Here is a 17991-nt window from a genome sequence, read left to right as displayed (position 1 = left end):
TATGCTCTTTGAGGCCCGTCTTTCAGCCTCCCACCCTGGACGTTCAGCTGTGTCTTGGGAAGACAGATTTACCCAGGATCAAATTCTCACCTGGTATTCCAATAAGGTTAACAAACAAAACCCATTTTTTAAATGTCTTATCATCTTATTATGAAAATAGCTTCGTATCAGGTCAAACTCCAACTAGCATCTACAATATCTATTGACACAATTAGGGTTTGACTTTTGACCTTTGTCCTCTCCCCTCTGGCCTTGAATCGTGAGTTGAGCATGCCCATCTCCAGCTCGTTGTCGTGGCGAAGGTCCTTGGCCTTGCAGAGGTGAACAAGGCCGGCCTTGGTGCGGAGGACCAGGTAATACCAGGACTTGGGAGACGGCACCATGTTGAAGGGAGCGGGCAGAGTACGACCCTCGTCAAAGTAGGACATCCACAGCTTGGCACGGGCAAACTTCCACTCTACATCTGCATCTGTCTAGAGGGGACAAACACGCGTGTAGAAACGGACACAAACAAACGTAAACACACGGATATTGGTTGCATCATTGCACAGGCACATGTGATTAACAATATTTCACATTAAATATACTGTACATTGCTTTGGCTAAACATGTCTTCAATTAAAAGGACACTACTAGGATTATACATTAACATACAAAATTGAATAATTTCTGATGAATTAGTTATTAATAGGACTGACCTCTATATGAATGGGTTATTAATAGGACTGACCTCTATATGAATGGGTTATTATTATGACTGACTTCTATATTAATAGGACTGGGTTATTAATAGGGCTGACCTTTATATCAATAGGAATGAGTTATTAATAGGACTGACCTCTATATGAATGGGTTATTAATAGGACGGACCTCTATATGAATGAGTTATTAATAGGACTGACCTCTATATGAACAGGCTATTATTAGGACGGACCTCTATATGGATGAGTTAATATTAGGACTGACCTCTATATGAATGAGTTACTAATAGGACTGACTATTAGTAGCACTGACCTCTACATGAATGAGTTATTAATAGGACTTACCATCTAAATGAATGGGATATTAATAGGACTGACGTCTGAGATATGAACGAGTTATTAATAGGACTGACCTCTATATGAATGAGTTATTTTTAGGACTGACCTCTATATGAATGAGTTATTATTAGGACTGACCATCTAAATGAATGGGTTATTAATAGGTCTGACCTCTATATGAATGGGTTATTAATATGACTGACCTATATATGAATGAGTTACTAATAGGACTGACTATTAATAGGACTGACCTCTACATGAATGAGTTATTAATAGGACTTACCATCTAAATTAATGGGATATTAATAGGACTGACGTCTGAGATATGAATGAGTTATTAATAGGACTGACCTCTATATGAATGAGTTATTTTTAGGACTGACCTCTATATGAATGAGTTATTATTAGGACTGACCATCTAAATGAATGGGTTATTAATAGGTCTGACCTCTATATGAATGGGTTATTAATATGACTGACCTCTATATGAATGTGTTATTAATAGGACTGACTTCTGAGATATGAATGGGTCATTAATAGGGCTGACCTCTATGTGGATGAGTTATTAATAGGACTGACCTTTATATGAATCAGTTATTAAAAATACTGACCTCTATATGAATGGGTTATTAATAGGACTGACCTTTATATGAATGATTTATTAATAAGACCGACGTCTATATGAATTAGTTATTAATAAGAACAATGTCTATATGAATGAGTTGTTAATAAGAATGACCTTTAGAGATAAGACTGACTTCTGAGATATGAATGAGTTACTAATAAGACCGACCTCTATATGAATGAGTTATTAATAAGACTGACCTTTATATGAATGCGTTATTAATAGGACTGACCTTTAAATGAATTAGTTATTAATAGGACTGACCTTTATATGAATGAGGTATTAATAGGACTGACCTCTATCTCCTGGTAGGAGCTGTTGATCATAGCGATGAGCATGTTGAGTAGAACCACCACCATGGTGACGTTATAGACCCCGTAGAGCACATAACCAATGTTCTCTATGAACTTATGGTCATACTTCAGGACCACGGAGATCACCTCCGACAGACCAAAGATGGACCAGAACAGGGTCTTAAAGCTCTCCTCCACCCTGGGGAAGGAATGAATGAAGGAAGGAAGGAAGGAAGGAAGGAAGGAAGGAAGGAAGGGAGACAGCCAGACAGACAGACAGACAGACACACACACACACACACACACACACACACACACAGACACACACTCTCTCCAGGTGAGTCTTTAAACCACAGTATGGTGTAATTTATAGAGTTTATGAGCTGGCACTGATGAAATAGTTCAAACACATTATCCCCCCACCAGGACATTATCCCCCCCACCAGGACATTATCCCCCCACCAGGACATTATCCCCCCACCAAGACATTATCCCCCACTAGGGCATTAACCCCCCCCACCAGGACATTATCCCCCCACCAAGACATTATCCCCCCACCAAGACATTATCCCCCGCACCAGGACATTATCCCCCCCACCAGGACATTATCCCCCCACCAGGACAGCTCAATGAAGGCCAATTCTACTGTCACATTTTAGAACAGATCACTAAGAGGATTTTGCTGCAATTTATAAGCTCAGAATTGAAGCTGAGTCCATTCCAGCCCAGTCCAGTTCAATCCAGTCCTGCTTTTAGCCACAGTGCTCTAGCTAACTTTCTGGTTGAGGGGCTTTTGAATAAGCAAAACAAACACTGAGCCTAAAGAACACAGACATTTGGCCTCAGTTCTGTAAATACATATTCAATCAGTGGCAGAGTTGGAGGAAGGGAGAAAAGGGAGGAGAAATGATGACAGAAAGCCTGTGTGTGTCCTTTCCACTTTCAGAGCTGAGAGCACACACAAATCCACACACCCTCGGCAGTGAAGTTTACTGGTATCTCCTCAGAGTGAACTTCTCATCTTTCCGAGAAGACCGGAAAACACTTCTTAACTTCAAAGACCTCTCTCTCTCTTGCTGTTTGTGTGTTCTCTAGTCCCATGATATGCAATAACTCTGTAGTTATAAAACTAAACGTCAAGCCAAACATCTCTCATCACATAGCAATATGTCCAGTATCATCTCAGTATACTGCAGGACCCAGTACGTACAGGACATTATCTCTCTAGAAGGAGAGTGTTTTCATGTAGAAAATAATTCATATCACCGTGTGACAGGCCATGCATTGATCCCTGTCCTCTGACCCAGGGGTCACATGACAAACGTCCTTACGAAGGCGTGATACTCGACCCATCACTAATGTCCTTGTCAATACACACAACACTATGTAGAAATGGACTGACATATTATTAGGCAGGGAAAGGGATAGAAATGGATTGACATATTATTAGGCAGGGAAATGGATTGACATATTATTAGGCAGGGAAATGGATTGACATATTATTAGGCAGGGAAAGGGATAGAAATGGACTGGCATATTATTGGGCAGGGAAAGGGATAGAAATGGATTGACATATTATTAGGCAGGGAAAGGGATATATATGGATTGACATAATATTAGGCAGGGAAAGGGATAGATATGGATTGACATAATATTAGGCAGGGAAATGGATAGAAATGGATTGACATATTATTAGGCAGGGAAAGGGATAGACATGGATTGACATATTATTAGGTAGGGAAATGGATAGAAATGGATTGACATATTATTAGGCAGGGAAAGGGATAGACATGGATTGACATATTATTAGGTAGGGAAATGGATTGACATATTATTAGGCAGGGAAATGGATTGACATATTATTAGGCAGGGAAATGGATTGACATATTATTAGGCAGGGAAATGGATTGACATAATATTAGGCAGGGAAAGGGATAGAAATGGACTGGCATATTATTAGGCAGGGAAATGGATAGATATGGATTGACATATTATTAGGCAGGGAAATGGATTGACATAATATTAGGCAGGGAAAGGGATAGAAATGGACTGGCATATTATTACGCAGGGAAATGGATAGATATGGATTGACATATTATTAGGCAGGGAAAGGGATAGATATGGATTGACATATTATTAGGCAGGGAAATGGATAGATATGGATTGACATAATATTAGGCAGGGAAAGGGATAGATATGGATTGACATATTATTAGGCAGGGAAATGGATTGACATATTATTAGGCAGGGAAATGGATAGATATGGATTGACATATTATTAGGCAGGGAAAGGGATAGATATGGATTGACATATTATTAGGCAGGGAAAGGGATAGATATGGATTGACATATTATTAGGCAGGGAAAGGGATTGACATATTATTAGGTAGGGAAATTGATAGATATGGATTGACATAATATTAGGAAGGGAAAGGGATAGATATGGATTGACATATTATTAGGCAGGGAAATGGAATGACATATTATTAGGCAGGGAAATGGATAGATATGGATTGACATAATATTAGGCAGGGAAAGGGATAGATATGGATTGACATATTATTAGGCAGGGAAATGGATAGATATGGATTGACATAATATTAGGCAAGGAAATGGATAGATATGGATTGACATATTATTAGGCAGGGAAAGGGATAGATATGGATTGACATATTATTAGGCAGGGAAAGGGATTGACATATTATTAGGTAGGGAAATAGATAGATATGGATTGACATAATATTAGGCAGGGAAAGGGATAGATATGGATTGACATAATATTAGGCAGGGAAATGGATAGAAATGGATTGACATATTATTAGGCAGGGAAAGGGATAGACATGGATTGACATATTATTAGGTAGGGAAATGGATAGAAATGGATTGACATATTATTAGGCAGGGAAAGGGATAGACATGGATTGACATATTATTAGGTAGGGAAATGGATTGACATATTATTAGGCAGGGAAATGGATTGACATATTATTAGGCAGGGAAATGGATTGACATATTATTAGGCAGGGAAATGGATTGACATAATATTAGGCAGGGAAAGGGATAGAAATGGACTGGCATATTATTAGGCAGGGAAATGGATAGATATGGATTGACATATTATTAGGCAGGGAAATGGATTGACATAATATTAGGCAGGGAAAGGGATAGAAATGGACTGGCATATTATTAGGCAGGGAAATGGATAGATATGGATTGACATATTATTAGGCAGGGAAAGGGATAGATATGGATTGACATATTATTAGGCAGGGAAATGGATAGATATGGATTGACATATCATTAGGCAGGGAAAGGGATAGATATGGATTGACATATTATTAGGCAGGGAAAGGGATAGATATGGATTGACATATTATTAGGTAGGGAAATGGATAGATATGGATTGACATAATATTAGGCAGGGAAAGGGATAGATATGGATTGACATATTATTAGGCAGGGAAATGGATTGACATATTATTAGGAAGGGAAATGGATAGATATGGATTGACATATTATTAGGCAGGGAAAGGGATAGATATGGATTGACATAGTATTAGGCAGGGAAATGGATTGACATATTATTAGGCAGGGAAATGGATAGATATGGATTGACATAATATTAGGCAGGGAAAGGGATAGATATGGATTGACATATTATTAGGCAGGGAAATGGATAGATATGGATTGACATAATATTAGGCAAGGAAAGGGATAGATATGGATTGACATATTATTAGGCAGGGAAAGGGATAGATATGGATTGACATATTATTAGGCAGGGAAAGGGATTGACATATTATTAGGTAGGGAAATAGATAGATATGGATTGACATAATATTAGGCAGGGAAAGGGATAGATATGGATTGACATAAAATTAGGCAGGGAAATGGATTGACATATTATTAGGCAGGGAAATGGATAGATATGGATTGACATATTATTAGGCAGGGAAAGGGATAGATATGGATTGACATATTATTAGGCAGGGAAAGGGATAGATATGGATTGACATATTATTAGGCAGGGAAAGGGATTGACATATTATTAGGTAGGGAAATGGATAGATATGGATTGACATAATATTAGGCAGGGAAAGGGATAGATATGGATTGACATATTATTAGGCAGGGAAATGGATTGACATATTATTAGGCAGGGAAATGGATAGATATGGATTGACATAATATTAGGCAGGGAAAGGGATAGATATGGATTGACATATTATTAGGCAGGGAAATGGATAGATATGGATTGACATAATATTAGGCAGGGAAAGGGATAGATATGGATTGACATATTATTAGGCAGGTAAAGGGATAGATATGGATTGACATATTATTAGGCAGGGAAAGGGATTGACATATTATTAGGTAGGGAAATGGATAGATATGGATTGACATAATATTAGGCAGGGAAAGGGATAGATATGGATTGACATATTATTAGGCAGGGAAATGGATTGACATATTATTAGGCAGGGAAATGGATTGACATAATATTAGGCAGGGAAATGGATTGACATAATATTAGGCAGGGAAATGGATTGACATATTATTAGGTAGGGAAAGGGATAGATATGGATTGACATATTATTAGGCAGGGAAATGGATTGACATAATATTAGGCAGGGAAAGGGATAGATATGGATTGACATATTACTTGGCAGGGAAATGGATAGAAATGGACTGGCATATTATTAGGCAGGGAAAGGGATAGATATGGATTGACATATTACTTGGCAGGGAAATGGATAGAAATGGATTGACATATTACTTGGCAGGGAAAGGGATAGAAATGGATTGACATATTATTAGGCAGGGAAATGGACTGGCATATTATTAGGCAGGGAAAGGGATAGCTATGGATTGACATATTACTTGGCAGGGAAATGGATAGATATGGATTGACATATTAGGCAGGGAAAGGGATAGATATGGATTGACATATTATTAGGCAGGGAAATGGATTGACATATTATTAGGCAGGGAAATGGATTGACATATTATTAGGCAGGGAAATGGATAGAAATGGATTGACATATTATTAGGCAGGGAAAGGGATAGACATGGATTGATATATTATTAGGCAGGGAAAGGGATTGACATATTATTAGGCATGGAAAGCGATTGACATATTATTAGGCAGGGAAAGGGATTGACATATTATTAGGCATGGAAAGGGATTGACATATTATTAGGCAGGGAAAGGGATTGACATATTATTAGGCATGGAAAGGGATTGACATATTATTAGGCAGGGAAAGGGATTGTCATATTATTAGGCATGGAAAGGGATTGACATATTATTAGGCATGGAAAGGGATTGACATTATTAGGCAGGGAAATGGATTGACATATTATTAGGCAGGGAAATGGATTGACATATTATTAGGCAGGGAAATGGATTGACATATTATTAGGCAGGGAAAGGGATAGATATGGATTGACATATTATTAGGCAGGGAAAGGGATAGATATGGATTGACATATTATTAGGCAGGGAAAGGGATAGAAATGGATTGACAATAGAAGTTTATGACACATACACTGACATCCCAACTGGTCTGCAGATATATACAGTAATCCTCTCTCTTGATGATTTCTCTGTCTAACCTCTCCTCACCCACTGTGAACAATTCGGTCAGTCTCTGCCTCCTGCTACGCTTCCTATTCACACAGATAGGTAGGGAAAGGGATAGATATGGATTGACATATTATTAGGCAGGGAAATGGATTGACATAATATTAGGCAGGGAAAGGGATAGATATGGATTGACATATTACTTGGCAGGGAAATGGATAGAAATGGACTGGCATATTATTAGGCAGGGAAAGGGATAGATATGGATTGACATATTACTTGGCAGGGAAATGGATAGAAATGGATTGACATATTACTTGGCAGGGAAAGGGATAGAAATGGATTGACATATTATTAGGCAGGGAAATGGACTGGCATATTATTAGGCAGGGAAAGGGATAGCTATGGATTGACATATTACTTGGCAGGGAAATGGATAGATATGGATTGACATATTAGGCAGGGAAAGGGATAGATATGGATTGACATATTATTAGGCAGGGAAATGGATTGACATATTATTAGGCAGGGAAATGGATTGACATATTATTAGGCAGGGAAATGGATAGAAATGGATTGACATATTATTAGGCAGGGAAAGGGATAGACATGGATTGATATATTATTAGGCAGGGAAAGGGATTGACATATTATTAGGCATGGAAAGCGATTGACATATTATTAGGCAGGGAAAGGGATTGACATATTATTAGGCATGGAAAGGGATTGACATATTATTAGGCAGGGAAAGGGATTGACATATTATTAGGCATGGAAAGGGATTGACATATTATTAGGCAGGGAAAGGGATTGACATATTATTAGGCAGGGAAAGGGATTGACATATTATTAGGCATGGAAAGGGATTGACATATTATTAGGCAGGGAAAGGGATTGACATATTATTAGGCATGGAAAGGGATTGACATATTATTAGGCATGGAAAGGGATTGACATTATTAGGCAGGGAAATGGATTGACATATTATTAGGCAGGGAAATGGATTGACATATTATTAGGCAGGGAAATGGATTGACATATTATTAGGCAGGGAAAGGGATAGATATGGATTGACATATTATTAGGCAGGGAAAGGGATAGATATGGATTGACATATTATTAGGCAGGGAAAGGGATAGAAATTGATTGACAATAGAAGTTTATGACACATACACTGACATCCCAACTGGTCTGCAGATATATACAGTAATCCTCTCTCTTGATGATTTCTCTGTCTAACCTCTCCTCACCCACTGTGAACAATTCGGTCAGTCTCTGCCTCCTGCTACGCTTCCTATTCACACAGATAGCAGTTCAGTAGATGTGGGCACCGGGTGGGGATCCATCATTAAAGACTTCTGTCTAGTTCCCTAACGACTGGTCACAGCAGGTGCCTTCAGAGACACAGCAGTCCTTAACCCTCAGGAGAACACCTCACTGACAGAAGGGAGGAGATAGGGGGGGGGGGGGGGGGGGGGGGGGGGGAATACAAGACACCAATAAGTGGCTTGTAGTGTCTTCTCTCCCCCTGTTCTCCAACCACCCTAGGATAGGCTGTCAGGCTGCAGCTGTCACACACATACACACACAAAAGAACACACTGGTGTGGTGACTCACCTCTACCGTGTGTGCAGTCCAAACCCTGCTCCTCTGCTCCATCAGGAGACTCACCTGAGCACACAGTAGGTCTCTGTTTCTCTTTTTCTACCCTTCTTTTCCATCTTTACCTTTCTCTTCCTGGCTACCTTTTTTCAGTGCCACGCTGTCTCTCTCTTTCCCTCCCTCTCCCAACCCCTCTCTCTTTCCCTCTCTTTCCCCCTCTCTCCCAACCCCTCTCTCTTTCCCTCTCTTTCCCCCTCTCTCCCAACCCCTCTCTCTTTCCCTCTCTCCCAACCCCATCTCTTTCCCTCTCTCCCAAGCCCCCTCTCTCTCCCAACCCCCCCACTCTCTCTCTTTCCCTCTCCCCACCCACCCCCTCTCTCTCCCAACCCCCCACTCTCTCTCTTTCCCTCTCCCCACCCACCCCCCCCTCTCCGCCACCCTCTCTCTCCCAACCCCCCACTCTCTCTCTCTTTCCCACTCTCCCAACCCCCCCTCTCTCTCCCAACCCCCCACTCTCTCTCTTTCCCTCTCCCCACCCACCCCCCCTCTCTCCCAACCCCCACTCTCTCTTTCCCTCTCCCCACCCACCCCCCTCTCTCCCAACACCTCTCTCTTTCCCAACCCCCTTTCTTTACTCTCCCCAACCCCTCTCTTTCCCTCTCTCCCAACCACCCCTCTCTCTCCCCCAACTCCCCACTCTCTCTTTCCCTCTCCCCCACCCAACCCCTCTCTCTCCCAACCCCCACTCTCTCTCTCTTCCCCTCTCCCCTCATCCACCCCCCCACCCTCCCAACCCCCCACTCTCTCTTTCCCACCCACCCTCTCTCTCCCAACCCCCCACTCTCTCTCTCTCTCTTTCCCTTTCTCCCAACCCCCCCTCCTCCCAACCACCCACTCTCTCTCTCTTTCCCTCTCCCAACCCCACGTCTCTCTCCGAACACCCCACTCTCTCTCTTTCCCTCTCCCCACCCACCCCCCTCTCTCCCAACCCCCACTCTCTCTCTTCCCCTCTCCCCGCCCACCCCCCCTCACTCCCAACATCCCACTCTCTCTCTTTCCCTCTCCCCACCCACCCCCCCTCTCTCCCAACCCCTCTCTCTTTCCCTCTCTCCCAACCCCCTCTCTTTCCCTCTCTCTATCTCTCTCTCTTTCCCTCTCTCCCAACCCACCCCTCTCTCCCAACCCCCCCCCACTCTCTCTCTTTCCCTCTCTCCCTCTCTCTCTCCCAACCCCCCACTCTCTCTCTCTCTCTCTTCTCCCTCCTCCCCCCACCCTCTCTCTCTCTCAACCCCCACTCTCTCTCTCTCTTCCCCCCACCCTCTCTCTTTCCCTCTCTCCCAACCCCCTCTTTCCCTCTGTCCCAACACCCCCCCTCTCTCCCAACCCCCACTCTCTCTCTTTCCCTCTCTCCCAACCACCCCTCTCTCTCCCAACCCCTCTCTCTTTCCCTCTCTCCCAACCCCCTCTCTTTCCCTCTCTCCCTGACCCCTCTCTTTCCCTCTCTCCCAACCCACCCCTCTCTCCCAACCCCCCCCAACCCCCTCTCTTTCCCTCTCTCCCTCTCTCTCTCTCCCAACCCCCCACTCTCTCTCTCTCTCTCCCCCCCACCCTCTCTCTCTCTCAACCCCCACTCTCTCTCTCTCTCTTCCCCCCCACCCTCTCTCTTTCCCTCTCTCCCAACCCCTCTCTTTCCCTCTCTCCCAACACCCCCCTCTCTCTCCCAACCCCACTCTCTCTCTCTTTCCCTCTCTCCCAACCACCCCTCTCTCTCCCAACCCCCCACTCTCTCTCTTCCCCTCTCCCCCACCCACCCCCCCCTCCCAACCCTCTCTCTTTCCCTTCTCCCACTCTCTCTTTCCCTCTCTCCCAACCCACCCCTCTCTCCCAACCCCCCACTCTCTCTCTCTTTCCCTCTCTCCCAACCCCCCCTCTCTCCAAACCCCCCACTCTCTCTCTTTCCCTCTCTCCCAACCCCCCCTCCCAACCCCCTCCACTCTCTCTCTTTCCCTCTCTCCATCTCTCTCCCAACCCCCCACTCTCTCTCTCTTCCCCCCCACCCTCTCTCTCTCTCAACCCCCACTCTCTCTCTCTCTCTTCCCCCCCACCCTCTCTCTTTCCCTCTCTCCCAACCCCCTCTTTCCCTCTGTCCCAACCCCCTCTTCCTTCCCTCTTCCCAACACCCCCCCTCTCTGACTCACTCTCTCTTTCCCTCTCTCCCAACCACCCCTCTCTCTCCCAACCCCCCCACTCTCTCTCTTTTCCCTCTCCCCACCCACCCCCCCTCTCTCCCAACCCTCTCTCTTTCCCTCTCTCCCAACTTCCTCTCTTTCCCTCTCTCCCCAACCCACCCCTCTCTCCCAACCCCCCACTCTCTTCTTTCCCTCTCTCCCAACCCCCCCTCTCTCCGAACCCCCCACTCTCTCTCTTTCCCTCTCTCCCAACCCCCCCTCTCTCTCCCAACCCCCCACTCTCTCTCTTTCCCTCTCCCCACCCACCCCCCCTCTCTCCCAACCCCTCTCTCTTTCCCTCTCTCCCACTCCCCTCTCTTTCCCTCTCTCCCAACCCTCTCTCTTTCCCTCTCTCCCAACCCCCTCTCTTTCCCTCTCTCCCAACCCACCCCTCTCTCCCGAACCCCCCACTCTCTCTCTTTCCCTCTCTCCCAACCCCCCCTCTCTCCCAACCCCCCACTCTCTCTTTCTTTCCCTCTCTCCCAACCCCCCCTCTCTCTCCCAACCCCCCACTCTCTCTCTTTCCCTCTCCCCACCCACACCCGCCCTCTCTCCCAACCCCCCACTCTCTCTCTCTCTCTCTTTCACTCCCCTCTCTCCCAACCCCCCAATCTCTCTCCCAACCCCCCACTCTCTCTCTCTCTTCCCCCCCACCCTCTCTCTCTCCCAACCCCCCCACTCTCTCTCAACCCCCCACTCTCTCTCTCTCTTTCTTTCCCCCCACCCTCTCTCTCCCAACCCCCCACCCTCTCTCTTCCAACCCCCCACTCTCTCTCGCTCCACCCCCCCCTGCTTTGACTGCTGCCCCTGTGTTTCTCAACATCATATTGAAATGATGATGTGTTTGACTGGCATGACAGATCATGACACATCCCCAATCACATATCCATAGGAGTTAATGACCACTCTCCTTCACTCTGATCCCTCTATCTCAACCTCTATATCACTCTCAAACTCACCCTGCCATCTCTCAACCTCTATATCACTCTCAAACTCACCCTGCCATCTCTCAACCTCTATATCACCTCAAACTCTCCCTGCCATCTCTCAACCTCTATATCACTCTCAAACTCTCCCTGCCATCTCTCAACCTCTATATCACTCTCAAACTCTCCCTGCCATCTCTCAACCGCTATATCACTCTCAAACTCTCCCTGCCATCTCTCAACATCTCAGTCCCTCTCTCCTTTTTTCCTTCTATCACTCATTTTATGTCTATATATCCTTAGCTCTACGTATTTATTTTATTTTTTAGATTTGTCTTTATTGTTGTGAATTGTTATAAATTACTGCACTGTTGGAGCTAGGAACACAAGCATTTCGCTACACCCACAATAAGAACGGCTAAATATGTGTATGTGACCAATAAAATGTGATCTGATTTGATTTGATTTGATTACGGCTCCCTCTAAACCCCTCTCTCTGTATCATTCTCATCTCTTTCTCTCCACTCTGCCTCTCTCACTCCATCCCAAAACATGATAATATCTCTCTGTTCTCTGTTTTGCCCTCTCCCTCATTCATATTTTTCTCTGTGTCTGTGCACAGATGCATATCTTAATTTGATCATCCTGTTGTTTCATGACAAGCAAACTTGTAGTGTATTCAAGGTTTAAAAGCTTCTAAAGTTTGTAATTTTCACTTAAAAAATGTATTTGAATTCTAATCAACAAATTATTCACATTTCTTATTGCTGCAGGATTATTTTCCTGCTTCGAGAAACTCAGCCAAATTAGGAAACAGCATCTGTAGGTCTCTCTCTTTCTTCCTCTCCCTCTTTAATTTCCTCTCTCTCACCTCTCCTCCAGTGTCGGTGGCTCTGGCCAGTTTCCCTCACGAGCCAGCCAAAAATCCACCTCTGCTGCTCTCCTTCTCCCTCTAGCTTTCTTATCCCATCTCTCCACTCCATACTCATTCCTACTTTCCTCCTCTAGCCTTCATCGGTCTGTGGAGCATTTGTCATGCATGGCTGACTAGAACATAGAGACAATCTCATCACCTCAGCAGTCTGAACCCTCAAGCCATCCTCCAGAGACCCTCGTTCACCCTTTCCCTGGCACCCACTCAACGTGCCTCCACCTGGGGTATCATTATCACTGACACCTGCCTCCATCACCACCAGAGCCATCAACCCAGCCCTCGCTACCATCCTCCATCAAAACCTGCCCTGTCAACTATACTTAATCACACAGAGCAATATACAGACACGCGCGCGCGCGCGCACACACACACACACACACACACACACACACACACACACACACACACACACACACACACACACACACACACAGCAACATAGAAAGGAGTGACGGAATGTATGTTGACACCTTCAAATATAGACGAACTCAACTGTTATTGTTTTTTTTCTGATGCAAGCCGAGTCAGAACTGGAGTCGTACTGACCCCTTGTGGCATGAGTAACAACTTTTCAATAGAAGAGTTGACTCATAACAGCTCACACTAGCAATTCAAGAGGTAAAAATATTTGTGGAAAAATATCCCCAAAACTGACATCAGAAACAAATCCCAATTATGTTTCAAGGCAAAGCCTTTCTTATTACAGACTGATCTAACTCGTGTTTGGGTAGAAACACATCAACAACACTTAGACAATACTAATTGGGCCTTAGAGTCCAAAATATAGCCCTGACACTGCGTATCCTGTGTGAGGTGAGAAGTGATGTATACTAGTACCACCTCAGCAGACTGGCAGTTCTATGTGATCAGCCAAGCAGAACCCATCCTACACGCCACGGTTCTCTAACTCACAACTTAAAACACACTGACTGACTGACAGATGGACAGACTGACTGACTGACCGACAGACTGACTGACTGACAGGCAGGCTGGACTCAAAACCCATTAGCAAAGTGACTAAAAGATGATTGCGTGGAAACTTTCAGTCTGAGTCATATGACACAGGAGAGGAGATAGGAGAGGAGGAGAGGAGATAGGAGAGGAGGAGAGGAGAGGAGGGAAGAGGACTGACAGTGTCTGAATGTGTGTGCCTTCTCTCTCTAAGATAAATCGTGACAAAAGGTTCCTAAATGAGCCTGCCTCAGAGTAAAGATGATTGATATCACAAAGCAACGTTGCTAAAAACAACAGACGGACATTGAATGAGTCCCAATTTTGCTAGTCATCAAAGATGTGAAAGGACTGGCAAGATTCCAGAAAACATCATGGCGGATGTCTACTAATAAACTGGCCAGAGATGTAGCCAGACACTGCTTACACCTGTCGTTTCAGAAGAGAGATTTGATAGAAATAAAGTAAGGCTGAGTTTCTATCTCTCTACACACTAATACGATGCAAAGTGTATGTGAACAGTATGTGATTTTGAAGTGGAGAAGCTAGGGTTGTACTTGGCCCCCGGGTAGTAGGAGTAGAGGTTGAAGATGCGCGTGTGGGTGTGTGGTCCCACTCACGTGGTGAAGGCAGGGTTGTACTTGGCTCCCAGGTAGTGGGAGTAGAGGTTGAACATGCCGATCATGAAGGCCACAAACACCATGATGAAGATCACCATGAACTTAAAGATGTCCTTCACCGTCCGGCCCAGGGAGATCTGGAGGGGGCCGAAGCTCTCGTTGGCCGGCAGGATGTAGGCGATGCGGGAGAAACTCAGCACCACAGCGATGGCATACAGACCCTCCGAGATGATCTGGGGGTCCGACGGACGCCACTTATTCCTGGCTGAAAGAGGGAGGGGAGGGGAAGGGAGAGAGGAGCCTGATCACTAGAAACAGACTTTGATTTCGGACATGCGAAGTCGTGATCCTCGGAGCCGAAGAGTGCTGCTCAGACCACTGAGCTACAGCAGTTCACAGACCCCTGGCAAATGGCGAGAATAGTAAGAATACGGATGATACCTGATGGTGATAGTGTGTCATTTGTATTACTTTGTTTTAAGCCATCCCCAAACCACAGCCCTAACCGTAACCCCTCGGAAGTAATGCTTAAACTGTTCAACTTTGAGCTGTTCCTGTTTCAACCCCATTACCATGCAGAATCAAACCAGTAAAACGCGTGGAATTCATCCGTCAAACATACGCGTTTATTCATACTACATCACTTCTAAGCGAAACTATGAGATGTTGTTGGGAGAGTGAGAGTAGAAAGTGAATGTCATTTCAAGGTAGGTGAAAGGAGAAGGGGTAATGGAGAGAGAAACATGGAGGGAGATGCAGGGATTAGAGAGACAGGGAGAGAGAGACAAACATTAGAGAGAGATGGGAGGGAGAGATATACATTAGAGAGAGGGGAGGGAGAGAGATACATTAGAGAGAGAGGGGAGGGAGAGAGATACATATTAGAGAAAGAGGGGAGGGAGAGATAAACATTAGAGAGAAAGGGGAGGGAGAGATATACATTAGAGAGAGAGGGGAGGGAGAGAGAGATACATTAGAGAGAGAAAGGGGAGGGAGAGAGAGATATACATTAGAGAGAGAAAGGGGAGGGAGAGAAATATATACATAAGAGAGAGAAAGGGGAGGGAGCGAGATATACATTAGAGAGAGAGGGGAGGGAGAGCGAGATATACATTAGAGAGAGAGGGGAGGGTGAGAGAGATATACATTAGAGAGAGAAAGGGGAGGGAGAGAGATATACATTAGAGAGAGAGGGGAGGGAGACCGAGATATACATTAGAGAGAGAGGGGAGGGAGAGAGAGATATACATTAGCGAGAGAAAGGGGAGGGAGAGAGATATACATTCGAGAGAGGGGGAGGGAGAGCGAGATATACATTAGAGAGAGAGGGGAGGGAGAGAGAGATATACATTAGAGAGAGAAAGGGGAGGGAGAGAGATATACATTAGAGAGAGAGGGGAGGGAGAGCGAGATATACATTAGAGAGAGAGGAGAGGGAGAGAGAGATATACATTAGAGTAAGAAAGGGGAGGGAGAGAGATATACATTAGAGAGAGAGGGCAGGGAGATAGATATACATTAGAGAGAGAGTGGAGGGAGAGAGATATACATTAGAGAGAGAGGGCAGGAAGAGAGATATACATTAGAGAGAGAGGGGAGGGAGAGAGATATACATTAGAGAGAGAAAGTGGAGGGAGAGAGATATACATTAGAGAGAGAGAAAGGTGGAGGGAGAGAGATATACATTAGAGAGAGAGAAAGGGGAGGGAGAGAGATATACATTAGAGAGAGAGAAAGGGGAGGGAGAGAGATATACATTAGAGAGAGAGAAAGGGGAGGGAGAGAGATATACATTAGAGAGAGAGAAAGGGGAGGGAGAGAGATATACATTAGAGAGAGAGAAAGGGGAGGGAGAGAGAGATATACAGTAGAGAGAGAGAAAGGGGAGGGAGAGAGAGATATACATTAGAGAGAGAGGAAGGGGAGGGAGAGAGAGATATACATTAGAGAGAGAAAGGGGAGGGAGAGAGATATACATTAGAGAGAGAGGGGAGGGAGAGAGACATACATTAGAGAGAGAGGGGAGGGAGAGAGAGATATACATTAGAGAGAGAGGGGAGGGAGAGAGATATACATTAGAGAGCGAGAACGGGGAGGGGGAGAGAGATATACATTAGAGAGAGAGGAAGGGGAGGGAGAGAGAGATATACATTAGAGAGAGAGGGGAGGGAGAGAGACATACATTAGAGAGAGAGAAAGGGGAGGGAGAGAGATATACATTAGAGAGAGAGGAAGGGGAGGGAGAGAGATATACATTAGCGAGAGAGGGGAGGGAGAGAGACATACATTAGAGAGAGAGAGAAAGGGGAGGGAGAGAGATATACATTAGAGGGAGAGAAAGGGGAGGGAGAGAGATATACATTAGAGCGAGAGAAAGGGGAGGGAGAGAGAGATATACATTAGAGAGAGAATAGAGAGAGAGGGGAGGGAGAGAGATATACATTAGAGGGAGAGAAAGGGGAGGGAGAGAGAGATATACATTAGAGAGAGAAGAAGGGCAGGGAGAGAGAGATATACATTAGAGGGAGAGAAAGGGGAGGGAGAGAGATATACATTAGAGACAGAGAAAGGGGAGGGAGAGAGATATACATTAGACAGAGAGAAAGGGGAGGGAGAGAGAGATATACATTAGAGAGAGAAGAAGGGGAGGGAGAGAGAGATATACATTAGAGAGAGAAAGGGGAGGGGGAGAGATATATACATTAGAGAGAGAAAGGGGAGGGAGCGAGATATACATTAGAGAGAGAGGGGAAAGAGAGAGAGATATACATTAGAGAGAGAAAGGGGAGGGAGAGAGATATACATTAGAGAGAGAGGGGAGGGAGAGCGAGATATACATTAGAGAGAGAGGGGAGGGTGAGAGAGATATACATTAGAGAGAGAAAGGGGAGGGAGAGAGATATACATTAGAGAGAGAGGGGAGGGAGACCGAGATATACATTAGAGAGAGAGGGGAGGGAGAGAGAGATATACATTAGAGAGAGAAAGGGGAGGGAGAGAGATATACATTAGAGAGAGAGGGGAGGGAGAGCGAGATATACATTAGAGAGAGAGGAGAGGGAGAGAGAGATATACATTAGAGATAGAAAGGGGCGGGAGAGAGATATACATTAGAGAGAGAGGGCAGGGAGAGAGATATACATTAGAGAGAGAGTGGAGGGAGAGAGATATACATTAGAGAGAGAGGG

General features: G+C 44.7%; 1 protein-coding gene across 1 annotated transcript in view; it reads right to left on the bottom strand.

Moving 5' to 3' along the window:
* The window catches only part of trpc7b (transient receptor potential cation channel, subfamily C, member 7b), a 60169-nt gene that overhangs the window by 16678 nt on the left and 25500 nt on the right, over positions 1-17991 (bottom strand). Inside the window, exons 6-8 of the mRNA XM_090219484.1 lie at positions 14804-15068; positions 1962-2157; positions 252-473 (exon numbers count right to left, since the gene is read on the bottom strand). Coding sequence (XP_090075610.1) covers positions 252-473; positions 1962-2157; positions 14804-15068 — 683 coding nt within the window. The remainder of the gene's footprint in view (positions 1-251; positions 474-1961; positions 2158-14803; positions 15069-17991) is intronic.

This window comes from Oncorhynchus mykiss, chromosome 25 (assembly GCF_057628025.1).
Source record: "Oncorhynchus mykiss isolate SJ-2025 chromosome 25, ASM5762802v1, whole genome shotgun sequence".
Taxonomy (NCBI): Eukaryota; Metazoa; Chordata; class Actinopteri; order Salmoniformes; family Salmonidae; genus Oncorhynchus; species Oncorhynchus mykiss.
The sequence above is the reverse complement of the archived record's forward strand: the minus strand, read 5'-3'. Positions and strand labels throughout refer to the sequence as shown.